Here is a 26,183-nt window from a genome sequence, read left to right on the forward strand (position 1 = left end):
TCCAACTCGACTGACTTGGATTCGATTTGTCTTGGATGTCAATGGCTACAGCAGTGTTTATATTCGGCGATAGATTGTGATACATGTTCGGTTTTAGCGTGCGTCGCGTACGTGTAGCTAAAAGCGTTTCAGGTGCAGTGCGCGTATGGTACGTAGAGCTTTCACGTTTGCGTGCGTGAAGTCTCTGCGTGCGTGTAGCTAAAACTGTCTATTGTCCAAATGCTTTTGTTGTCACGTGGTCCTCCTTTTACAACCGTTGTAATTTAAGAACTGGCATGTCTATGTCCCCATGCCATCGTCGTTGTAGGCCTTTATCGCTCGATCGATATCATTCTTACTTCCTTATTCAATCTTTACTGTGTCGGCGTCATACAGTCACTTTCGAACGTGAGTGCCATAGATAAGTGGGACAATAGCGGGGTATGTAGATTATAGCCAAGTCAACGAATGTCCGAGGATCACCATTACGCTTCTTAAACAAACGGAACTTCAGGAATATTGTCTATTGCTGCATTACTGGACGTTATTCGCATTATCACTGACAGCCATCGTTAGATGAGTTCTGCAGCAATTCTTTTTGCTTTAAGGTGCTTACGTCACATATCTTGACGTAAATGGTCTGATTTGAAGGAACCAATGGCCGATTGAATGTGCTTAACTCAAAGCCTAGTGACTGAGTGAGTGCGAATGGAGAAATGAACAAGAAAAACAAACCAGAGCAAAACGCATTCGAAACATTGACTGCCGAACTAGCATACGTTAAACGAGAAAGACTTGGCAACATAGGAGATCGCGTAAGGTACGCTGCTCCACAGCTATAGATTATTTGCTTATTTTTGACTTCCTACTGTAAATGTAATAACATGAGTTAGCCGGCTGGCGCTAGCTCATGTTGCTGGTTACATACGATATGTTCATTATCTCGAAGGAGTAATTTTCTTGTCTCAAAAACTAAACGACAAAGCACAGAAAAGCTGTTAACACGAACATTTAGGGAGAGATTGGTATTCACTAGAGAATAGATATTTATCAGTATGTCAGGATAATTTGTCCCTTGTTTAGCATATCTACGGCCAAACTTTTGGTAGAGGCTTTCAAGGACACGAAACCATACAATCGAATGTATTACATGTCACGATTGCACCAATGAAGTGCCTATTGTTAACGGTGTGGTTGAAGGTAATCATTGCTCCTGCAGAACAAATTTAGCAACTCCGGAACCAACGCTCTCGGGCCTCAAGGTTATCCATACAAGCGTACTCATGAACATTGTATATAGTTATTTAAGTCTTCAAAGCGGGTGTCTGAAGTCTAGCAACACAGGCGCACTCCGAGTTAGTCTTTTTTGTTAATTACATGATGTAACAGATGCTGGCGCCTTTGGGTGACACCGGCTGCTCCTGGTCACAAGGCAAGCGAAACAAACCGGCTAAAAGTTGTGAAAAACGCTAGTACAGTAACAAAGCACGTTGTTCGGCACAGGAGTCTGGGAAGCCACAGAAAATAAGCCATGCGCATTTCTCTGTAACTAAACAAAAGTACTTGGAATTGTCTGAGAAAATATACTGAAAATCTGTTTCGCATACGCGAGGACGAAATGCAAGTGCAAATGCATAACAAATTAACCACCTAACGTCATAAATTAACAGGTTGAGGCTGACAAGAGGCATGTATCATCTGTAACATGGTGACTTTTGCATCATAGGAGCCTGATGTTTAATTTAAACCTGAGATATTGGAGCTAGATGGCTTTCCCTCAACATGGTGAACAGAGAAGTCGGGATAATGGACACCGGAACAGGACAGTTTTCTCATATTAGTTTTCACTGTGTTTCACATGGTGGCTAGCCACACAACTTGAGAAGCATTGTGCTTTTTTTCTGTGAACACGTTGTCGCCTGCTTTTCGTATATGTGTACAATGTACGGCTCAGAAAAATATTTCACGGCGCATCTTTCCTGATTTGTAAATCTGTCGTACAGCCATCTTCGCTTTCGTTACGTTCATTTGACAACGCATTTATTTGAACATACTACGATAGTTTTACTGTATAATTTTAAGTTAAAGAAAGCCTTATCGTATTACCGTTCAGGGTCAAACTTCTTCGGTTCTGGCCACAGCACGGGGTCGTAGTGAATTTCAAGGGTAGGAACTGAAACGTTCATGCCTTTTAAAATGCGAACCCCGTTGTACTCGTAGTCTTCGTCACATATCCTGCGTATCGAGCTGCAAAACACAGAAATTATAAATTTTTTATTTGACACTACGAATGAAACATCAGACAAGATAGTGACCCCCAAAGGATCCGATAGCCACGGTGGATAACGGAAGCACAAGAAGATTTTGCAGATCTTCGGCTTCAGTGACTCTAACTACAGTGGTCTTTGCCACAATAACACGACAAGCTCATGGCTTTTCTAGATAAGGAAAGTTACCTTCCTTATGGTTCTACGCAAATCTCGCCCGACACTGCGAATGAAACCCCAACAGGTCTCTGAGAAATATTTGCAGTGAAAGGCCATTTTTTCCTACTACGGGGACGGAACTTGGTATAGCAGCATTTCCGAAGGCGTTGCGCCGCCAACTGAGCTAACCAGTGCTCGTGTTGATGATAGGATGGGAGATAATTAGTCGACAATCATTCAATCAATCTGTCGATGAATCAGAAAATAAATTTAGTGGAAATTATAAAGGTGGAGAAAGTTCCACCAAAGGGAACGTTGGCATGCCTTCAGTACAGCCATGAAAATACAAAGAAAACCCATAAAGGGCCTAGAAAAGTAAGAATTGACAGTTGAGGAAGTGTGTGTCATAGTTCAGGAATTCCATCGTGTTCTAATTGGCTGATTATTGAAGAAAATTGTTGGACTATTGCTCCTATGCATGCTCTAAAGGCACATGATCCTTTAACAATGTCAGAATTTTCCGCTAGAACGTCCTGAACACAAATCGAAGATAGCGTGCGCAGACACGTGCATGTAGTTTTTTTTATACCCTTTCCCGGTCGTCGTTCTGTGCGGTAACAAGCTGGTATTGCGTCCCTATTAAGCTCCATCCTTCTTTTAATTATCTCTCTAATTAGCCCATGCATGAGGTAAGGAACCTTCTTTTGAGACGCAAAGGCGTTGCACACTTCAAGACAACAACGACACGAATTTAAGTGGAAATATTCCAATGTACCTTTAACTCCAACTGCGCCGTCATCTTAGCTTCACGAGGAGACAAATGCCTAAGATAACCACTCTGTAATCAGCTAATAGCTATTTCGTGATCCCGTGTGGGATAAGAGTAAAGGAATGTATTGGTTGCCAAATGATTCCTGTAATTCTAGTGAGTGAGTGAGTGACGAAACTTTGTTGTGAACGCCTGCAGAACGGTTAGCCTTCCCCTGTTCGGGAGGCGTTACCGTGACGCGGCCATGACGTCATCGCGGCGTGTGGCGCCTCTACTTCGGCCGCGGCCGCACTATTCCCTTTGGTCGACCGCGCCTGCCCCTCCTTTGGGGTGGCAGCCTCCCTCCGGTTTCGCTCGGTCGTTGCCTTTCGAGGGCCGCCGAGATATGCTGGACGGCCTGGTTTTGGACATCTTGGTCATAGCATCTCGTTGCGGCCTCGAGCCGCGGCGGGATCGTTGTTATTGTTGCAGCTTCATGCGGATTCTCAGCACAGTCCCAAAGGATGTGAGCTGCAGTGGCTCTTTCCTTTCGGCACACACAACACAGATCACTTTCATAAACACTTGGACACACGTGCCTCATCAGCACCGGGGTGAATAACGACCCCGTTTGAAGTTGTCGGTATAAAACCGCCTCCTTACGGGTCAAGCCCGGATGAGGTGGCGGCATAGTCCTTCGCTCTAGTCGGTACCATTTCACAATTTCATTGTAGGGAGTCATTTGACAATTTTTTCAATTACATGGACACTACCGGCGGACTTCCGACGTTGTCATTGCCATCGCCGTGAGCTTCCGCATAAAGTCCAAGTGCTATAAATCACCGCCGTATGCTGCAGGTGCGAAGCAAAGCTTGCGAGGGCGAGCGGAGAAGGAGGGTGGTTTCATGATCCGGCGACTTCTCACGTGTGTAAGAGAGAGAGAGAGCGAATTTTATTTACAGAAAAGCAGATAGGTTGGCCTGAGCTATAACAGGCCGAGAGAGGAAACCGGGGAGTGTACGCCCCATTCTGTCACACCCGCTAGGAAGGAGGGCGGGGGGGGGGGTGGAGTTTTAGCCCACAATTCAATGAAGGGAAGCACTCATTTTACTTTAGTTTCCCTCAACAGAATAAGTACTTTGTATGACTTCGCTGTTTGTATCCTTCATATAGCTGTATCTAGCACAAAAATGGAGCCCTTCAGTTTCCCTAATTTTGCAAGCGGAAAACAGCACCTTACCCTGGAAGCGCAGGATAGAGTCTCAGAGATTCTGACAGCACTTGCCCCAAGTACGTGAGTTCACCAAGGCTGTCGTATGTGAGCTCCCCCTGCACAGTAGTGGATGGGGCAGAATTACACTGTTAAGAGTGGAGTGGTAAAAAATATACAATAAAGAGGGCACACTGTTTAATGGTATAACCAAGAGTCGGGGGATGGCAGAAGAACCCCGTCAGTTAGAGCTGGAGATGTTTGCTTAGTGAAATGACTGGCATGCTACTCCATATTGCTACTCCATTGGTTTAAGCACAAATGATAAAAAAGAACAAATGTAGTAAAATTATAAAACGTGTAATTTTCCTAATTTCTCGTAATTTGTATCCAATAATTGCATACAGAGGTATGTATATACCTCTGTATATTGTCACGTGGTGGTGACGTTGAAGAACACGGTAGCAATACTGTGAAAGACAAAATTACCATTTATTGTGCGAACTTGTGCCCACAAGAACTGGCTACACTTATTATGGAGCAATACTGCGAAAGACGAAATTAACTTCTATTGTGCGAACTTGTGCCCACAAAAACAGGCTACACTTATAGCGCAAGGATAGCGGCGAACACGGTCGGCGATCGTCGAAAATCTGATCAGCGGGTGAAGCCAACACCTTCTAGATAGCACAAGGCCTGTTCACTCCAATCCATGACGTCGTGCTACCTGGCCCGACTGCCATAGAATCCAATGGCGATGCTCCCGTGTAAGCCGTGGGGATTTTGACATCATCGCTTTCGTCACGCCAGCCTTGGCAATGGAAATTTCGGGCCATGTAGCCTGACGTCATGGATCGGAGTGAACAGGCCTTGTGCTATCTAGGGGACGTTGGTGAAGCGCGTGGGCTTTTATAGATCAGTCGTCGAATGTGCCAGAGTAATCGCTGGGACCCACATGCCTTCCTCAAAGTTCTACGCCATTCGCGTCGCGCATACATGCAATCAGATTACACAAGGTTCGGCGTCAACAGACAGTGGATAGAAGCTTCGATAACATTCTAGAAACTTCCGATACATTTAGACACGTGCTGCCCTGAGCGATAACATTTCGTTGACGGTAAAAGCGCTCACTCGTAAGAGATAACCGAGTTCACGTGTCAATGTACAAGACCGCAGCCCGCACAATACCCGGTATGGTCGTGTGAACTTGGGACCCCTTTCTGCCTATCTTTCTTGTTGGAAACATGCTTTGAAAAAAACTAAAGAAATGTTTGGTTTAATTTGATTTGACATGTAAGCGAAAGAACACACATTCATGATAGAAATAAAGGGAGATAATACATAAAATGATCTTGAATAACAGCGATACACGAATAGAATGAGTTCTACAGGTCGCGATTCAAGAAGTAAAAAAAAAAAGCTTCTGTTGCAGGCATAGCTAAAACAATGTTCCTTCAAGATATGAGAACACCTCACAGATACAAGGTGCAAATCCCGACAAAAGTTTAAAGCACTTTTTCACTAATTTCTTGATAGATGGACCGACCGACCGACTGAGGAAAGAGAAAAGGTACCAGCGACAGAAAAGAGCCAGTGAAAAGACAAATATTGATCACGTAGCACTGTAGCCATGGGCATTTAAGGACCAGAGTGGCGGAGTGGAACCTTTCTTTCATTTTCTACTTCATTGTGGAGAGTGGTGATCCTCGTAATTACACTCCTTTGAACTCTTCAGAATGGTGAAGATTAGACAATTCCTACGCCTGGGGTACCTAGCGGATCCATTACATTCCTCCATTCCCGATATGAAACGATTTGTCTGTGATTGTTTACTACTCGCACCTGCGTGCCTACTAAAAAAAAAATCAGCATTACAGTCCTATTTACAATATTTTTTTTCGCTCGAGAATAAACATGTTTGACGGCTTCTCATTCCTTCGGGCGTTGCCAGCTCTAATCCCTCTAATTATTACTTATACGAGCAAAGCAACGTATGAAGTAACATCACATCGTATCCCCCGGAGTGGGAGAGAGCGATTGTGGGAGGGAGAAAGCAGATGATTAAAATTAAGGTGGCAGCCTTCAAGGTGAACGCCCCTTTCTAGTGAATGAGCTCGGAGCCACCGGAGGAATCGCTGCAGCTGGCTGCCTTTTTTAATTTAATATTTACTGGCGTATTGACGGGCACCATTACTTGCATATTGACGGGCATAATGACGGCCGCATGACGGGCAACAGCAGAATCTGGTTGGTACGCACTATAACTTTTAACACACTTAAGGGCGTTAATTTTTTGCCAGAGGAGCACCCTTGGGATGTCAGTGTAATGCAAGCACATTTATTTTATTAACACTCTTAGCTTTTAGGGGGAGGCGTGTTTGGTTGAAGCGGGAACGAAATGAATGTAAAATGCTGCCTTCAGCACATTGTATTAGTGTCATATTTTTTAGTTTACTGGCTGTGTATTAGCACGGCGTCGTAAACAGAATTCAAGAACATGTAACTAATCCATAAATAGGTTATGGAAGGAATGCACAGAGGGGGATTTTGAACTCAGGAGCTGACGTGGAAACCAGGCACCCTATCCGCTTCTCCAAACATACGCCACACTTCAGCTCTTAAAATAGTGGCAGCTATAAATTATCCAGAAAGTAAATTTGTGTCATTTCACCAGACACCTTGCATAAATAAACATGCTGAATTGCAGAAACTGCCTTCGTTACACTTGTAACCTAACGTCATGTAAATGCAGTTTTCAGCAATAGCGAATGTGCAACTAGTACGTGTATCAATGCCCTTTCTTAGGTGGCGTTAATTTTTAACCTGTATTGAGTTTTTCGGTCACATCCTATTATGAAGTGTGCGAGAAAAACGTGCGCTAAATGGTGTAATAAAGGCTGTAATGAAACAAAAGAAAACACTCCTTTAACAACGTTAAGAGTGCTAACAATTTCAGTGTGCATATGTTTTACGAACAGTTCTAGTGCCTTTATTCCTAGAGACCTCTTAGCAGGCTTTTTAACTATGAAGAAGCTAGTTCATTATACACCTACCAGAATAGTATTTAGGAGCGTCTGATGTCACCACTTCAGTTATGAGCAGCAGATTGCGCAAATATGTTCCATCGAGCTTTGCAGAAGTGACTAGCATAATGACATAACCAGACACTTCGCTGACGTGACTGAGATATTTAGCCAACAAGTATTGTGTCCCGGAAAGAAAATTTAGGTGGTTCGCTGCATCAGTATCGTTCTTATACATCCGCATTTCTGCTACTGACATAAACAATTCAAAGTTATGAGAAAAGTCAGGGAAGGTAATTATTGAAGAAAACAGGGCTAGTTGACCCATTTCACAAAGCCAGAACAGAGTTAATTGTAATAAAGGAGAAAACAGTGAGAAGAAACACACAGAGAAGTTAGCTGACAGAGATGCGAACAACCAGACTCCAAGTCGGCACTATCTTTCCACCACAATGCAGTGTTTTTTTTTTATTAGGCGAAGAATATAAGGAGTGTGAGTAGGAAGATGCGCTCACCTCTTTTTCAATTAGGGCTCGAACTTCCGCCCGAACTTTGTCCTGAATTTCTGGATGTTCAGCGAGCAGGTACGATGTGAAGGCCAGTGGTGAAGCTACGGCGTCAATGCTGCAGTTAAGAGGGAAATTACGAGGAGCGTGCTCACCGCATTTTCGCAGTGAACGCGGCGATAGAACAGTGCTGCTGACGTACGTGAAGAAGAAAATAATTAAACTCCATTTCGTTGGTTGAAATGAATAAATTTCCCCTTTCTCGGAATCAAGCTCGAGCGAGTAAGAGACGTGCGAAAGCTCACGGTTGTTCAAATAGTTGAAGAAAAACTTCTTCGTACAACTAAATCATTCTGGCAACTGATTCACCAAATACACTGAAGGTGTTTAAGCGAGTTGGCGCAGCTTCCGGAAATACTCTACTTCGTTCCAAACATAGCCGTCAGCGCTGTGAAAGCTACGAACACTTCTTGCAGTGGCTTGGTTCGTACTTGGATATAATTTGGTCTTGTGACCATAATTGTGCCCAACTATTGCTTATGTAAGCTCAGTATTGAATGAAACAAGTTTTAATCCTTAGAAATAAACCCACTGAGCTATATGGCTGCTAATTCGTTGAATTAGATCATTTTTATTTTTGTCGTTCTATTCAGGTTCTTTATTGCCAATCCGTCGCGAGGAGCCTTACCTGCATGCTTGCGCGAGCGAATGCTGTTGGCGCACGTGTAAGTGTGGAAGGAATGCGCAGAGTGATAACTTTTCTTGACCGAACTTCTTGCGTACCTTCTTCAACGTTGACCGTTACATATTGAACGGAGTAAAGAGGTCTGGAAAGCTGCAACGTTTATATTTTTCCTATCTGCTTTTTATTCTGAATCGGCGATGAGCCCTTCCTGATGGGTCAGAATGGTTTGGATCCAGCCGATATGGGTGGGCGCCACACCCACATGGTAAGAACCCGAGCCATTTTGACCAATCACGGACGCTTAGTGCTAGGTTTGGAATTGAGAAATTGGCCGACGATTAGGCTTCTTGGTAGTACGATCTATGAGAACAGCTGCTGCCTTATTTCAACGAGAGGCTACCACATACAGAACACGCAGTGCCGAACGGAGGCGGTTCTGCGTTTCCGATTGGGCAGCGCACACCATGATCCGCTGCTGTCGAGCCGACACTCCGGCGACGCGCCATCTTATTGTGGGTCACCACCGCGGAGAGGGGGAGGGAGATTGGCAATTATTATTTAACATTTCGTCTGAGGCGGAATGAGGAAACGGGTGGAGAGCAGGGGCATTGAGTAGAGGTCACACGCTCATTCACTCACTGACAGGCCTCAATTTGGTCGCACAAGGTTGGGATGGGAAGTAGAAGTAAGGGGACAAAACGCTATAATAGTCTTTCGTGTCACCGCAACGGCACTGCACTAGGTAAGCGTAGGTATAGAGCAAGAGTGGAGGCGGGAGAAGGACAGCCAGGCACAAACATTGCCATAAGCGACAGATGTCACTGAGAAACGCGTCCCCCAAACGGGGAAGGGAGAGACACGGTTGAGGGCCGTACAGCCACATGACGCGGAGACGGAGGATCATGCGTTAGGCGGCAAGGAGCATCTGCCGCCGGCACCGCGGTAGTGCCGCGACAGCGATAGAATAGACGGTGAGAGCAGAGTGGACGGTAGCGGCGAGAGTCACCGCAACGGCGCTGCACGGAGGAAGCGGGCAAGAAGACAGACGACAACCCGTGATCCGACTTTGGAGGACAAGGAGAAAACAAGACTCAACAAGACTCGCACCGCGCGCGACAGATAGCGGCAAGAGCGCACGCAGCTAGAGTAGCGCGCGGATGACGACCTTGGCTACGGCAAGGCCGACGGCGAGGCACGACGGTGACGCGAAATGCAGAACAGGGCCCCAAAGAACTGCGCTCTAAAACAGATTGGAATAGTTTTACGTTATACCGTCCTTGTTTGCCGGCTCACTACTTCTACTTGAACGCCGCTGCTGTTGGTAAGGTGGGTCGCTGCACCACGCCGTCTGCTGTGAACACCGCAGTCCTGCAAGCTGATAGCTGGCCTCCAATCAGGAACTGGTGTAAGGTGATGCGAGAAACAAAAAAAAATTTACGAACCATTCGTTTAAAAAACTGCGCACATAAGATGTTGTCTATTTGAATGAGAAATACGCAAGATAGCTTTTAATACTTTAATAATTTGTTATTACGTTTCAAAGGAATCTCAGGGCTCAGACACAGCTTGAGTAGCACTTAAGGTTTCTCTTGAACACTCCATTAAGTTGCGGCGTTCACTACCGCACAAAAATTGCTTCGGAACTCTGCACTCCTATCTTCTCTATCAAAAGCTAAAACTAGAACGCCATCAAAACGCGGTCTTCAGAATGGTTTTACTGAGCGCTGGTAGCGTCCCAGTGATCATGGCCATCGCGGTCTTCACCTTCGTTGGCATGTCGTCACTGCCTCCACTGATAGCCGCTGCAGTGCACTCTGGAAAATGTAGCTCAATATCAAGCGGTGGCGAAATTAAATAGACTGTGCCGTTTTCTAAAGCTGTTTCAGACCGAATTCTGCCCTTGGGAACTACAGTCTAACTGCAACCAATTTCGCAGGTGTGCACTTTCTTCTATGGGCCGCGACCCCGGAACTCGTGGAAATCGAGCCACGAGAGATATTCCGATGGTTGGTCATGGGCCGGTTCTCTAGCACAGAAACGCGATACTGAAACCATTAGGCCATGGACGCATGCCTAGACAGACGGAACAATACCCCCGTCACAAGGGCAAACATAGGTGCACTTTGCCGCTAGTGTTCGCAGCCTGCCTCACGGGAACGCTTAGTGACACTCACCGCATAGCGCGCTCGCTGGTGAGAGTGCTCGACGAACACAGTTTGTGGCGGCGAAGTGTGCAGTCTCGTTTGTGTTGAGTAAAAAATAACTAAACTAATATTTGAAGCCAAGACAGGAGCAATTTTTACTAGCATTTTTCTAGATTACTAATGTTACAAGGTAATAAAATGGACAGCAGTAAAAAAAAAAACAAAAAACAGGAAGACATTACTCTCGCTCTCGGTTTGTTTTTGGCGACGCCTTGTAATGGCCGCGCAAGTTGGCGTTATGCGTCGTTTGGACTGGCACTGGTCAAGTCTTGCTGTCTTATCTTGCTCGTGATGAACAACCTTGTTATGGAGGTTGCACGGAATTACTTCACTTGCACTTAAGTTGGCTGTAAATGCTGCTTCTAACAACTACAAACTCTTTCTGCGGACGCATTTTTAAGTTGACGAATATATGTGTTACCTTCTCACTCCCGATCACCATCGCCACTAATTTGTAAGAACACTTCTTTCTTGTGCAGCATAGCGCCGTCAAAATGACACTCAGGGCACTGAAGGGCACTTGCTCAACTTGCACTATAGTTTTCCCATGTAACGGGGTTATAAGGCCCCCTTACGAATTTCGCTCGTGCAAGTCCACGCTTTGAGCAGCTTGGCGCAACAGCAGCGCCACAGAGCAACAATTTACTTACAAAAGAATGAGCGCGCGCTTATACCAGCCGGAGACCAGATAAAGTTAAGGGAGTCGTTCTCGGCGGGAATTCGCCGTGCGTCTTTCATCGTGTACTCTGGCCCTGATGTGCTGTGGTACGTTTTGACAAAATCGAGCAGGTTGTGTGTCGTGGTTCAACGTGTCTAAAAGCTGAATCCAACTTCCACTTGCTCTGAAAGGTTCACCATTGTGGCGGGGGAGATGCTTTATTGGCTGAAATTTGGCTTGGTGGCTCTTAAACCTTCGCTCGCACCGAGTGCCACAGTGCGATGCGATGCGCATAAATTTGTCGCTCGGTGTGTATTTACCACCTCTTGACTATCCGTCCGTATTTCTTAGCAGGGCTGTACAGGGAATTCATACGCGCCGGTTGAGAATCGCGGATATATAAAAAATAGTAGCCATGTATGGCTGCGGATGTGCCTTCTGGATGTTGCGCGAGTTGGACCAGGCCGTATCCGGTACGCTTGCCACAATTGAAATCGAAGAGAAGTACAAAGGCTGCAGAAAGGAAGACTACGTAATTAGAAGTTGCTTCAAGACACATTTCATGAAAAACCTGGCTTACCTAGCAATAATGAAGATGCATGTGTTAGAAGCCGTTCTCAGCTCGAGTGGGTGGGCCGTCAGAGAGCTCGATAACTGCCGGCCTGCAAACCAACATAAGTGTTTAAACACCTGACATCCGCCAGTGTTTTAGACTGATTTTTACTCGGCGTTACCAGATTGAGCATAACGTTTTCAATGATAGCGCGGACTAAACAGCCAAATCACCGCACACCAAAAGGAGCCAAAGTTGAGCGCTGTGTATTACATTACTGTAGTGAACATGTAGTTAGCATTAGAAAATGCGAATTACGCGCTCCACCACGTCACTTGACTTACACAAAGGCGTAGAATGCAATAGAAACAATGTAGTTGGCTAACAACGCCACGACTTGAACGTCGAACAGACGTCTGCACCGCTTGCGATTTTCACTGCCAAAGTGTATCCACGCCTGCCGCAGCTATAGTAAACCATGCAGTACGAGACCCCGTCTATAGGACGACAGGAAACAGTGTCTGTAAGATGGCGTGCCATGCGATATCTCGGTCATGTACTTTAAGTCGGAAACTTATTGTTAGCCTTGCATTCCTGTGTATCTACTGTTGACGCACTTGGAGTCAGAACGATATATTTGATTTCCAGTAATCGCGATGCTATGTATGTGTATGCGCTCAATTTACCATCAGGAGCTATGAGTTGCATAAAAGCAGGCCACAACATACAACTTCAACCAACATTCGTTGAGCACATTTTTCGGCCTCACATTTACTAAGGGCTATGCTTTCCTCAATTTAGATGGCCAACGGCCCTACACGAGACAAATGTAGCTGTGCCTGACCAGGCATTCACACACCACGAGGAAAGTAAAGTGTACAGTTCTTGATGAACAGGACAATCAACCACTACCAGCACAAAAAGTGCGAGGCCATTACTTTCAAAGAAACTGCGAACATAAGGGTGCTTGCATCGCAGAAGTCTCTGAGGTTCTTGAGTGAACGTAATAGACTTTGAGAATGCTGCCTGTTGCTGTTGCTACCGCTGAGCTGTGTGCGCGGGTAACATTGGTTTCACTCCCTTCTTTTTCTATTCCGTTACCTCTTCCTATTGTGCCTAGCAGCCAATCGTAACTGCTACTAGTTAACCTTCTCGCCTTTCGATACATTCGTTTTCTCCCACTCCTTTGGCTGAAGAAAAAAACACAGTGTGGTTACGAATGCACAATCCAATGTACTCACATTATTGCTTTCATTGTTTTCGAGAAGATGTTACTCGACCAAAATGTTTTTGGCGAACCAGGGAAACGTCTTTCAAAGTGAATTAAACTATAGCGAAGTTTTCGAGTTGCGTCGTTGAATATTCTCTGATCACTTTCATAGCACGCAAGCAACAAGAAACCAAAATAACGTAAAAGATAAATAAATTAATTATATTTAAATAAAGTAATAAATAAAAGAATAAGTAGAGAGCTATACTGTAGACAGTTCACAGCACTTGCCTTCCACTTTTCCTTTGTTGTTTTTCTCCTCTATTTCAGAGTTCAACAGCAATTGAAGGACGTCCTCCTTAGTGGTCTGTGGACATAGGTAATGTCGAAAACATAAATTAGACGAAAAGCATTTGTCCATAGCAGGGTATTTTACTAAAGAAGAGGAACAGGTAATGGTAATAGCACGAAGAATCTCCGCCAATCCACTCCTGTGAAGGTGGTTTGCCAGCGAGGCTGTAGATATGTTTCGCCGAATGTTGCGCAACATGTCAAACAGTGATCCCATGAAGTGCGCTGTTTGCGCACATCGCTCTTTAAAAGGATGCATGACAAGTACAGACGTCTTATTGCACTTTAGAAAACGATTACTTGATTTAATACTTTGAATTTCTGCTATAGCTGCTTTGTGGTCGAAAATATGCACACAGATGTTTTCCATTCTTATTACACAAATGTCTTTGGCCAAAATTAAATCGATGCATGACCCGTGTGCGGTAGTTGTTCAGTCGGATCGTTGAAGTAATCGAAGCCAAAGTCTTCCACGAAGCGGGTGAAGCAGTGCTTAGCTTCCGGTTTTTTTATGTCTAGGTTAAATTCTCCGCCAACGAACTTTGGCGAGGGATTGGCGGCGAGATACGTCGATCAATGTGGAAGTGTGCGTGCATCGTCATCGATCCCGTGGTTTGACGGCTATGTCGGTTTTCTGTTGACGTGGCGGACGCGAAAAAAAAAATCCCAGAGTCCTAACAGTAGACAGCTTCACCGTAAAAATTATTGGGGCACACTTTCTATACGAAATCACGCTTTAGTTATAATCGTTCCACGAGAGGTACCAAATTTGTGCATTCTACAATTTGAAGCACAATATTAGGATTGTTAAGATTTAGAAAAGAGAAACAACATTGAATGACTGAATTATTGTAATACATTAATTATTATAACTACTTTACCATCAAACCAAACTTCTCGTTAGGCTCTCGACATCTTGCGCACAAGTATTAGGAGCTATCAGTAGGAACTGCCTTGTCGAGTAGGACATACAGGACAAAATAAAAAGAAGGAAAGAAGTGCTCCAGGTAAGTTGTATTTTAGCATATGTCTTTACACTTATGTAACGGGGAAGGTAATTTTCACCGGAATAACTCACACAGCTAAACTATTCAATATGGGAATGTAGGAAAACCGCATCCAATAAATTTATGAGATTAACGCAGAAACTCCTGACATCTTAAAAAATCACTCAATGGAAAAATTATAATGAATTCGGGAGAAAAAAATGCAGCGATTAGGTACGTGCAAATGTTTGACATTTGGAATACTAAATCATTAGTTATTACTAGTTGATCTGTAATCGATTCCAGAATTTTGTATTCTAAACTGTCGAATGTCCGTTTCTCCTCAAACATAAGAGATGACATTTAACCATAAGCAATAACTAAATGAGAACGTCTTATGCTAGTGGTGACTGTTGCAAATAATCCTGCTGCTTAACAGGCGCGATTGTTCTGTACAGGCACTTGTTCTTGAGCGAACGGTTGGAGTAGATAAATGCTTTTCATTGGTTCCATAAGAAATTGTGGCATTTGGACAGCCCACGTGTTGATCTAAATTCTGTTTATTATTTAGCCAATCAACATGTTTCCGTTCCTCTAAAAGAACTTGCCATGCTGTAAAATGATAACAACGTCAAAGCAGGAGCCAACATTTCGACAAGTGGACTTGCCTTCTTCAAGGCGACTTGCCTTCTTCAAGCTACTAAAGCTTGTCGAACGACAAGCTTGAGTAGCTTGTGGTTCGACGTGTTTCTGGGCAGATGCAACGCCGTCTTGAATGCTTTCCTGAGTAGAGTCTCGACTTGTTCTCTCTCTTGCTGCGTCATGTTGTGGTACGGGAGTGAGTACGTGACCCTGCTGACCACCAGGCTCCTCACCAGCTTGATCGTGTCCCCTTCCTTCATGCCGCTCCGTCTTTGCGACACTCTCGTGATCATCCTGCTGACTTGCTCCGCCGATTGCTTGAGCAGGACTAGCGTGTGTGCGCACCGTTTGCTGCTCTGGATCCACATGCCAAGGATGCGTATTATGTACTTCTCTGGCATGACTTGACCTTCCAGATATACTTCTATCTATTCCTTGGTTGTGTTCCTTACAATCCTCAGAATTTCTGATTTCTCGGTTGAGCATGCGAGGCCTCTCTCCTTGACGAATTGTTCGACGCCTGTTGCCGCCTTCTGAAGCTTTTCTTCTTTTTGGCCCAATGATCCCTGATTTACCCAGACCATGATGTCATCCGAGTACATGGCGTGCTGGATGCCCTCTATCTCGTTGAGTTTCTGGGCTAGCCCGATCATCGCGATGTTAAAGAGAACTGGCGAAATGACCGAGCCCTGCGAGAAACTTCCGATACATGCAAGCGCGTGCTGTGCTGAGCGATAACATTTTTTGGACGGTGAAACGAGCTCACTCAATAAAGATAAACAAGTACACGTGTCAATATCTGCTTCCATTCCGAAATTGCTCTACTTAAACCCCCCTGCCAATACTGGTTCAAAATTTCAATATATGACGAAATGCAATGTAATTCCTTGCTCTCCTTCAACAGCGACTATATGTTGCAGTTTAAGTGAACACTACCTCAGAGGAGTTGGTACAATATTTTCATTGTGGCCATGACAATTATGTGCTATGATTATGTCATTTTACCTTTTACGAACGTTATATTGTGGTTCAGCAGTTATCACGACGTTTATCACGCGTCGGAGATGCGATGAACCGACCACGCCCAAAGCACGGATCACAAAAGAGCGAACCCAACAAGCGATGAAGAAGAACCCCATATGAACCCCACATGATGATGATCATGTACAGATGACGATGTATAGCTTATAACTGCCCACAATATGTTAGATTTTCTATTGATCCGTGTCGACGTATCTTGAAGCACCTCCGGACTTATTGGGCAAGTGAGCAGACAAGCGAAAGTGCCCCAAAAGAGTTCGCATGTCAAGACCAACTCCCTCTTTGATGATCTTGCTAAACTGCATAAGTAGTGCATCTGCAGTAGAGCATTCAGTACAAAAGTTTGCAATGCACGAAATCCTGTGTCAATGTAGCGATGAGGAGGCTTTAAAGTGGCTTTTTTTTTGTACACTCGACGCTTCGAACCGGTTTATTCTTCACAGTGTAGTGCCTACGTAGTCAGCTAACCACACGATTTAACTGTGGCGTAAAGAACACTTGGAATTTACTAAATAGCCCATAATAAGAAGGTTCACATTGTGTCTTTAAAGAACCTGAATAACTTACGTCAGGGTTTGTTCTGCGGTGATTGATGATGGGCAGCATCCTGTCCATCATCTCGTCCGAAGGCAGCTGAGTGAAGAGAGACCGCACGCCCATGAGCATTTTGTGCAATAGTGGACTGTCTGGTAGGATATCTGGAAGTGACGCAAAAGAAAAATGATAATAGCTGAAGTTCTGGTGCAGTTCCCGATTTCCTAGAAAGAGTTGCTTGTGTTATACATCGTGTTTTTGGCAATACGGTGGTTACTATTTATTAAATCAATATTGTGCGATAATCAGCAACAGAATTGCAATTAGGAACTCTCGCTTTGTATCTTCTTAAATAAAAGACGTTAGTGGACATGTTGTAATACCAGAATTGAAGCCAGCCAAAATTCAAAGCAGTCTAAATACCTCTCGCCAGCCATGGAGCTTAAAGGAGACAGCGTTGTTAATTCGCGCCCTGTGTCTAACCAGTTGTAGTTAGCGGTCCGTTGTGCCCGATTCTATTATCCTCCCTAATCTGGGCACATTTTAGCTCGCTAATTTGTGGCGCGCAGAGCTCAAGAACAATGATGAAAGTGCACCAACTACGCCAAACTCGTGGCTTTGCTAAATGCCACCTATGATTGGCTCCTGAATAAAGTACTCACTGAGCAAGAAAAGAGCAACGCCGCCAAACTGGCCGACACTGTGGCGTGCCGCATTGCAGAGGGCCAGCGCAGCCTCGTCGTCTCGCTGGATGTCCGTGCGAGCGCCGGCGAAGAACTGCAGACCGACATCGCAGGCCATGCTGCAGAAAGGCTCGAACAGCTCGACGCAGCCGTCGGATCCGGCGAGCTTGAGGTCCATCACCCGGAAACACTCCTCGGCGCACTGGCGCACCAGCGGAAAGGCCTGGAACATAGCCCAAACGTGAGACAGAGCCGTTGTTGTATGCGAAGCATATTACTAGAGCTCAACCCAGCTCCTCAGGCGCGGCGGTGTCGCCTTCAATACCACGTGACACCATGACGTCACGACAGAGGAGAAACGGGGTTCCAACTCGCGCCGTCGCTCGCGGCGTCGCGGCGGTATATAAGCAGCTGCGCTTGCCTCTGCTAGACACTTACGAGGTGAGATGCCTCCTGGAGACAGAGCTGCTCGTTGGAATGAGAAGCGAAGGTTGCGGCTTGCTACAGAGACTGTTTCTAGGTGGCTTTGCTACGGCGCAGCGACTACGCGCCCCGCATCGGACGCGGTGAGCGTCGAGCAACGCAGCGTTCGGCGCGACAACGAAATGTGCGCCTGAGCAAGCGCCGCACGCCTGAGCCGACGCCGACGACACCGACTTTTCTGCGACACGAGCTCCTTAATGCTGTCGCGTTAATATAAAGGCTAGTATGCTTCGCATCCTGGGCTTAACCTTAGCTAACCCACAGCCAGTTTTTTCAAATGGTGTGAGCCTCGAATATTAGGTCATCGAAGGGCTGCATTTCCCAAGAAACATCAAAAATGAACCGCTGAGAAGGAGAAACGTGAAGAAGAAAAAAGTCACAGCGTCGCCCGAAAGGTGAAGCATTGATTGCGATAGCAAACTATTAGACAGCTATACGGAAGTAATGGCAGTCGTTTTATGAGCTACATAATCTGGTTTAGACATTCGCGTACTAACTGAATTAACGATCGCGTTGTCACGTGCGCGCAGACAAACAAGAACACAGCACACTCGATCACCGCTGACACTCGCTGTCACAACGCTGCCGTGGTGAATAGAGGCAACAACGGCCAGAGAATTGCGATTCGCACTGCCGCTCGCTTAAGTGCAAAGTTGGCACGCGAAAACACAGCGCCCACGAGGCCATCAGCCATCTCAGGTCCGCTAGCCTTCGAACCCAGCGCACATTACTTCCAAGGTTGGAGGCGCGCGCGGCCGCGCTCAGTCATCATCGCTGGAGTTGGAGAGGAGGCAGACAGACAAAGAACTTTATTAATGGTCCTGAGGAACCGGCGTTAGGGTACCTCCCTTTTCAGGGAGTCCCCGTAGCCGTCGCGGGCCGCACCCACGTCGGGATCGGAAGATCGTGGTCGTCCGCTCTGTCGCAGGCCCTCTGGACAGCCCGCAGTTGCTCTGAGAGGTTGCCGCTGCAACCCCCCCCCCATCCCAGCGAGCACACGTCTCCTCACTCCCTCGCTTGCACGCGTGAGGAGGAGGCGCGAACTCTCCCCGGCTTCCTCCCTTTCGAGCACGAGAATACACCACCGCATCAAGCCACCGCCCTTCACCGCTCAACCTCGCAAGATTCCGCTCGCACTTGCAGCATGCGGCGCGCGGCCGCAATGTTACTGCATTTGGAGTTTATGCGGAACATCACGGCAAAAACGGCAGTGCCGACGACGGCGGAAGTTCGGCTGGAATGTCCGTGCAATTGCTGTCGCAACAGAAGAAGAAAGAACAAGCAAGGACAACAAGCAGCCGACAAACAGCCAAGGCAGAAAGAAATTGAATGAGCGAAAGAACCTATCAAGCATGGTTGCTTTACTCTATGGATGGTCGGAGAGCACGATATATTCATATGACTTAGGAGAGCAAATAACATGTTAGCAAATTACCCTGCCCATAAGTAACAGTTAGTACGAGTGGGGAAAGTCGATGGCTTGGATTCCTCGTCTTTTAAAGAAGTAGGGGTGTGCCCATGCTGCGTTATGTTCCCGTCTTCTCTATTTGGGAGTACGTTGCTGCTTTAATGGCTTGATATGGCGGCAAGTCTCGTGTTTGTTTCGCTATTTAATGTACGGCGCCGGGCAGTTCATTGAGCGATGTCGCCACGAAGGCAAAGTTTTCGCCAGCCTGACCGGTAAAAGCTTCGGGATCACGGCGTCGACTCATGGGGACGTAACAGACAAAAACAAACAAGCAAGAAAAGGACCCGAATGACGTGTGTGTACATTACAGAACACGGAAAGCGATAGATGAGGGCGCGCCTTAAGCGTTGGGACACTAGAGGCGCTGAGTGCAAACTCAGTGCCCTTCGCAGACATGCGCGGACATCACGTCGTGCGCGAACTGAAATTATTTTTGCACGCGAACGCGTCTTGTACCTTCATTGATGCTTATCGACTACACTTTGAATGCATAGGGAATCGTGTTCTGAGCAGACATCTGTGGTTCACAGCCTATGCAGGGTGTTTCAGCGGACACTTTCAAAATTTTTGAAAAGTTGCCTGTGGCGGATTGCTCAATTCTAGTTTATGAACCGGTCTACTCGAAGCGGCGGACACTACTTGCGCAAAACAATCGAAATGCAAAATTGTTTAATTAACAAGAACTTATTAATTAACTTTATAGCTAATTATCTTGTGACCCATATTGCAATTTACAAATTCTAGCAGTGGACTTCGCAAGGCCAAATGCACTTAGAACGAATTCTTTTTACGACACCAGTTTCTAGATATAAATTCACGAACTTTGCGGAGAAATGCATTGGCGTGCCAGCTACTCTGGTGCTTAAGTGCATGAACCTACGCTTTTTTAACAAATTAACTGGAACGCGACTGCATTTCTCCGCGATGTTCTGGAATTTATATCTCGAAACTGGTGTCATCTTAGAAATTTGTTCCAAGTGGATCCCCCTTGCGAACTCTAAGGCTAGAATTTGTAAATTGCAATATGGGCCATAATGCAATTAGTTAAAACCGCAATGAGTGAATTTTTATTAATTAGTCGATTTTGCATCTCCATTTTCTGTGCAAATATTGTCCGCCGCTTCGAGTAGACCAGATCATGAACTACAATTGTGATATCTGCCACAGGCACCATTGAAATCTCTTTGAAAGTTTTCGCTGAAACGCCCTGTATAAGTATACGTTCACAGAAACGAGTATAGGATGACTGAATGTTTTTTTTGGTACATGCTATTTTGATGATAGCACCTTGGAGCTGGCCATGGCTACGTTTCCCCGTACTCGCCGTGGTGGCTCAGTGGATTTGGCATCGCGCTGCTAAGCCCGAGGGCGCCGGATCAAATATCAGCCGCGGCGGCCGCATTCCGATGCGACTGAATTGCGAGAACGCCCGTGCACTGTGCATTGGGTGCACGTTAAACAACCGCAGGTGATCGAAATATAATACTGAGTTCTCCACTACGGCGTGCTTCATAGTCATATCGTGGTTGGGGCACGTGACACCCCAGAATATGTCTTTTGCAGTATAAGTTAGCACATACTAAATATTCATCAAGAAGGTGGCACTGAACAAAATCGCCATCAGAAGAACTAGGCCTTCACCTGAAACACACCGTAAAATTGAACCCGTTTCCATATATACGTCGATTAAACACCACTCGCAGAAAACTCACCTGAGGCATCGGTAACCTCAGTTGGTCAGAGTTAATCCGGAACACTCAGTTACATCAGCTGTCACTATCGCGCGCTGTGTTCCTTTGAAACGTTAACATCAATCAATCAATCAATCAATCAATCAATCAATCAATCAATCAATCAATCAATCAATCAATCAATCAATCAATCAATCAATCAATCAATCAATCAATCAATCAATCAATCAATCGATCAATCGATCAATCAATCAATCAATCACTCAGTCAGTCAGTCAATCAACCGATCAATATACCCATCGATCAATCAACGAATCAATCAAAATGGGTCAATAAATTGGGAAAACTTTCCCGCTCACCTTTTTGATATTGCTGGTCTTGAAGGCAGGAAGCACAATATTTTTCAAGTAGCGCCAGTCGTCGCCAGCCACTCTCGTAAGTCGAACTTCGTTGAGGGGGAGATTCTTCGAAACGACGGTCATGATCTGCCGAAGCGAAGAACGCAAGAACGACTGAACGACCACATCTTTTTTTGCACTGAAATATCTGTAGCTCGTATGAAAATGCACTAGCACGCAGCATTCACTGAAACGAACTACATGAATCGCCACAGCGTTTTGCAGCGTAATGTTTAAAGTCGGCGTGTTGATGATTTACTCAGCGAAGACCATCTTGCGCATGCGTTTGTGTTTAGAAACCTTATCGGCAGAAAATTATTTTCAATAATTTTGTTCCGACGCATCTCACCTGTCGTCCCGTGAAATAGTGGAAGTCGTTGACGAAGACACGCTTCATCAATTCAAAGTCTCGCAGAACGATGCCAGGCATGACGCCGTTGTAATAGCTGCAAAGAAGTGTGACACGCCGGTTACGACTGTCGAGAGCAATAGGTGCGACGCTTAGAAATTTCCCATCGAGCCAGCAATATAAAGGTGGCCGGTATGCCCAGAGAGAGTACGGCGAAAGCAAAAGCTGTGAGTAGGTCGAGAATTAGCGTCCCAGAATGCTTCTCTGTGGTTGATGCTCGACACGCGTCAGTGACTAAGTTTTTATGGCATTCTACTGTTGACCCCTAGGTAGCGGGTTCGGTTACTGACAACGCGTGAGATATAGAGGTGTGCGGAAAAGAAATCGCGCGTGTCCCTGACACTGGCTGCACGTCAGAGAAATCACGCGAGCCAGGACTGACCGGAGCACCTCCGCTGCGGCTCGTCTAACAACTGTGTATTACATTGGGACGTTCAAATAAAAAGAATAATGGCCTGGATTTGAAACATGTCTGCCTTAACATGCTATATACGCCGAATTTTGGTTCGGTATACTTGTATATGTAAACATTTTCTCGACTTCTGCGGATCGGCACAGCTACTGATCCTTGTTTCTCATCGTAATCGCAATACTACATGTGCCTTTCAAATGTACAGACATACACTTCGCAATATATTCTCGCTTTACCGATATACGCCCGCCAAAATCATGAGTGAAACGTCAGCGTTCCTCGCCTCATTCTCTAACCAAGCGCATAGGTACTCACCTAATGAGTGCACTCGTGCATTCGTGCTTTGTAAAGTGCGTTGGTGTTTACTGTCGATATAATTGTCTCAACTGCACAAGATGAAGCGCTTAGAGCTTTGTTATGTGCGCAAGCTTTCAAGTGAGCGTCATTTTTCCCACATAACGTGGGGACAACTTGCTTGGCCATCAGCCTTGCAAAAAACTTCTGTTTGTCACTTAAGCCTGCCCCTGACTATCGCAAAAAACGTGCCCTTCATTGTTCCACTGAGTGAAATGGTCCAAGCTGCAGTGCTTCTCTGATAAAGCCTGGTTGGAATATAATTTGTCGGCCAAGATTAATTACTATCCGCTAGACTGTTCAGCTGAAAGCCTACTAGTGCAGCAAACTGGATAGCAAAAAATAAAAGAAATGTCGGTCCTCGGTCATGCATTCAGGACTGCAATGTAGTAGAAATTTACAGATCAATGGCACCGGATGCCACGCGTTTCATGAAATTTTGTAGCATAATTAGTGCTCCACATTTGATCTCTGCTACGCTATTCTTCATTTTATTGGCGTGTTTCGTACTCAACGCAGATGTTTTCTCAATTTGAGAAAACGCAGTTGCGTAGAAATCATTCGCAGGTTGCGTCCTATAGTTTGTCTTTTATATATTTTAACTTCTTTTTTTTGCAATCCTGAGCCTGCGCGTTGCTCTGCTTAAGGCTTGAGGGGGTCAGTTTTTACAGCCCGGCAAAACATCCGGCGAGTCTTCATTACAGCCAGGCGCTGGCTTGCCTAATTTTATCAATCTATTTGAAGACACACCGCAGGTCTTGGTAGACATGGCAGTCGCCTAACCTTTGTGTATGCATAGCGTGACAAATAAAAGGTATATATATATATATATATATATATATATATATATATATATATATATATATATATATATATATATATAATATGTATACACAGTGTTCCATGACCTGTGCAAAAACTCAGTTATCGCTATCCCATTGTGCTGTGTCTCGTACATCTGCGTCATAGCCAATATGTGCTTATAACGTGCTATATTGTTTTTTCTACATCGAAAAGTAGCAACAATATGTATAATATTATGTGTTTTTCTACTGAAAACGATGACTACTTAAACGCAGAAAAAGTGTTTCTTCGCCGTCGTCATAGCCAGTAGCTGCTTCAAATGTTTTTTGGTAGGCAAAACCGTATTGCCACATGGACATAAACTGACGTAAATAGACATACTGTGAATCAATAGTTAACAAATTTAAAATGTTTATTAGGCGACTCTGTGTCCCGCTAATGTAGGGGTCAACGCCGCTAAGACTAAATCCGTGATTTTCCATGCACGTAATAAGCTCTTCCAACTTCCTCAATTTACAACAGAAGGCGCCCCAGTCAAAATTGTCCCGCATATAGAAACGTGAGGCGGTTATTTTTTAAAAAATATATGACTAGGGACAAACATGTCAGTTTCGTCATGAAAACATTATCCCATACCACTGGTCTATCACACCGATATATACTCTTCCTTGCCAGGTTAACACGTTCCGCTATCATTGACTGTTTTCTTCTACCTTAAACTATGCTGCGCTCGTATGACCGACAATGACATCACAAAATTTAAGGCAATTGGACTCTTCGTATCATAAGTAAATCCCCACTCCTCGCTCACGTTAAAGCGTTGTCTTTTTTTGCCAGAATAAGATTGTTCTTCTGGATTATCTGTATATGTACAGACTATGTAGCTCGTATAGAATAATCGCACTAAATAAACCAAGCGCATTAATTACTTCAGCTGGCCTGCAAAGGTGTTCACCCACTCATTTATTATGTAAGCCGGCAATGTGGCAAGTCGACTGATGCCACACTAATTACGGTGCACAAGTGCTAAAATACAAATTCCCAAGCGCATTAAATAAAGTTGAACGAACTGGCGACATAGACATTAATGCAATTAAACTCAGTCATATGCGTTGGCAGTTAGCGTACATCAGTGTTTCTTAAGTTATGTTGCTATTTTCGTCCAACACATCCACTTATTTAAGCCGGTCTTTTCATGCGCATTTACTGAATTTTTTTATAATGCATCTTTTTTATGCATCACTACTACATGACTAAATTGTTCGTATATTGCCAGTTCTTTCGCTGTTCTTTTGTTATATGCGCTGGGATATAATGTTGTATATATTGTACATACGTGGGCGTGCTCATTTGAATTTAAACTATGTATATCTTCGTGCCACTACTATCCCTGTCGGCAATCATCATTTTGTATAGGATGGCAGGGCCTCGTCACGCTTCAGGGCTTTTCCCGATGATTTCCTTGTGCAAAGCCTTTCACATTAAGCAGAAAAAAAGAATCGTTCTCGGAACAGTTGGCCAATTAAACGACCGGGTTTGTAAACTGGTAATATTTATACAGCATCATGGAACACTCTGAATCCACTGATACTCACTGCGTAAACTCCGAATTTTACTGATGCGTCGTGCGAAATGTTAAGACATGCCTGTTTTCATGAAAGTATTGTGTTCGCCCCTTTTTGGTATAACAAGTTTGTGAGCTGGTAAAGTGGCGCAAATTTTTTTTTGTGATGAATAATTTTATTGGCACCACAATCGCCTCCTTTGTTGCTTAATATTGAGCACTCGATTGTTTTCTGAATGTTATTAGCCTTATTGCTTAAAATATACATAAAAATATTACACATGACGGGTGCTACTTAGCGACGATGACCTAGATTTCTCGGCAAACACTGTGAGGAGGGTCGTTACTTATTTACGTTGTGAAAATTGGTGTGCCAAATGATTCCTTCATCGTAAAGTTAAAACGTTTATTCTCTGTAAATAAGCAGCCTCCCCTAGAGGACGAAGTGCCTACAGACGAGATTGATCGAAGAAAAGGAAAAGATCGGCGTTGAACAGTGGTATTTTTACATCCTACATCGTTTGTTGCCATTTGCTCCTTGAGATGAATGAACACCAACTTACCGCTATATCGGTTCTTTTGCAAATTTTCTCAGGCTTGTAACGCTCTGCTATTAATCATCAAATGCTTTTAGCTCCAGTTCTCGCTGACCTTCGAGTGACCATGAGCCAAAAGCCAGAGCTGGGCTCGAAAGCATCGGGGCAACCAGTCAAATATAAAGAAGATGCGGTCTCTGGCCCCCAACCCTTTGTTTAGGACTGCATTAGATACGCTAGTTAATGCCCAAGCAAGTTACAAGAAAATATCGCTTCCATGTTCTTCCTAATATTTGTTCACAACATCGCTGAAGCTGTAACTTCAAGTACGCTGAAGTTTTGTTTGTCATTTCCAATAGGGACGTTCAAAAGGCAAATACAGGGCGGCGCCACACACTTGACTGTCATCTTCGGCGCTGAGACAGAGGTCCTGTTCAACCCCAGAAGTCCATTAGTCCGCGGCTCGAGAGATGCCACTACGCTGCGTGGTGCATGGCTGTTTGGTCGGGACGACACTTGCATGAGGTTCAGTTCAGAATAGGTTCGTCTTCTGCGGATTGGTAGGGTTTGTCGTAGCGAGAATGCACTATACCAATTTTAATATTGTGGCTTGTACCGTGTCCAA

At 44.9% G+C, this 26,183-nt stretch overlaps 1 protein-coding gene across 1 annotated transcript in view; it reads right to left on the reverse strand.

The window, feature by feature from the left end:
- The window catches only part of LOC135898604 (cytochrome P450 3A28-like), a 44,392-nt gene that overhangs the window by 7,106 nt on the left and 11,103 nt on the right, over window positions 1-26,183 (reverse strand). The window contains exons 3-11 of the mRNA XM_065427653.2: window positions 21,829-21,925; window positions 21,441-21,566; window positions 17,419-17,662; window positions 16,790-16,920; window positions 13,494-13,569; window positions 12,020-12,101; window positions 7,902-8,010; window positions 4,394-4,482; window positions 2,086-2,226 (exon numbers count right to left, since the gene is read on the reverse strand). Of these exons, the coding sequence (XP_065283725.1) occupies window positions 2,086-2,226; window positions 4,394-4,482; window positions 7,902-8,010; window positions 12,020-12,101; window positions 13,494-13,569; window positions 16,790-16,920; window positions 17,419-17,662; window positions 21,441-21,566; window positions 21,829-21,925 (1,095 nt within the window). The remainder of the gene's footprint in view (window positions 1-2,085; window positions 2,227-4,393; window positions 4,483-7,901; window positions 8,011-12,019; window positions 12,102-13,493; window positions 13,570-16,789; window positions 16,921-17,418; window positions 17,663-21,440; window positions 21,567-21,828; window positions 21,926-26,183) is intronic.

The sequence above is a fragment of the Dermacentor albipictus genome, chromosome 8, assembly GCF_038994185.2.
Source record: "Dermacentor albipictus isolate Rhodes 1998 colony chromosome 8, USDA_Dalb.pri_finalv2, whole genome shotgun sequence".
NCBI classification, from domain to species: Eukaryota; Metazoa; Arthropoda; class Arachnida; order Ixodida; family Ixodidae; genus Dermacentor; species Dermacentor albipictus.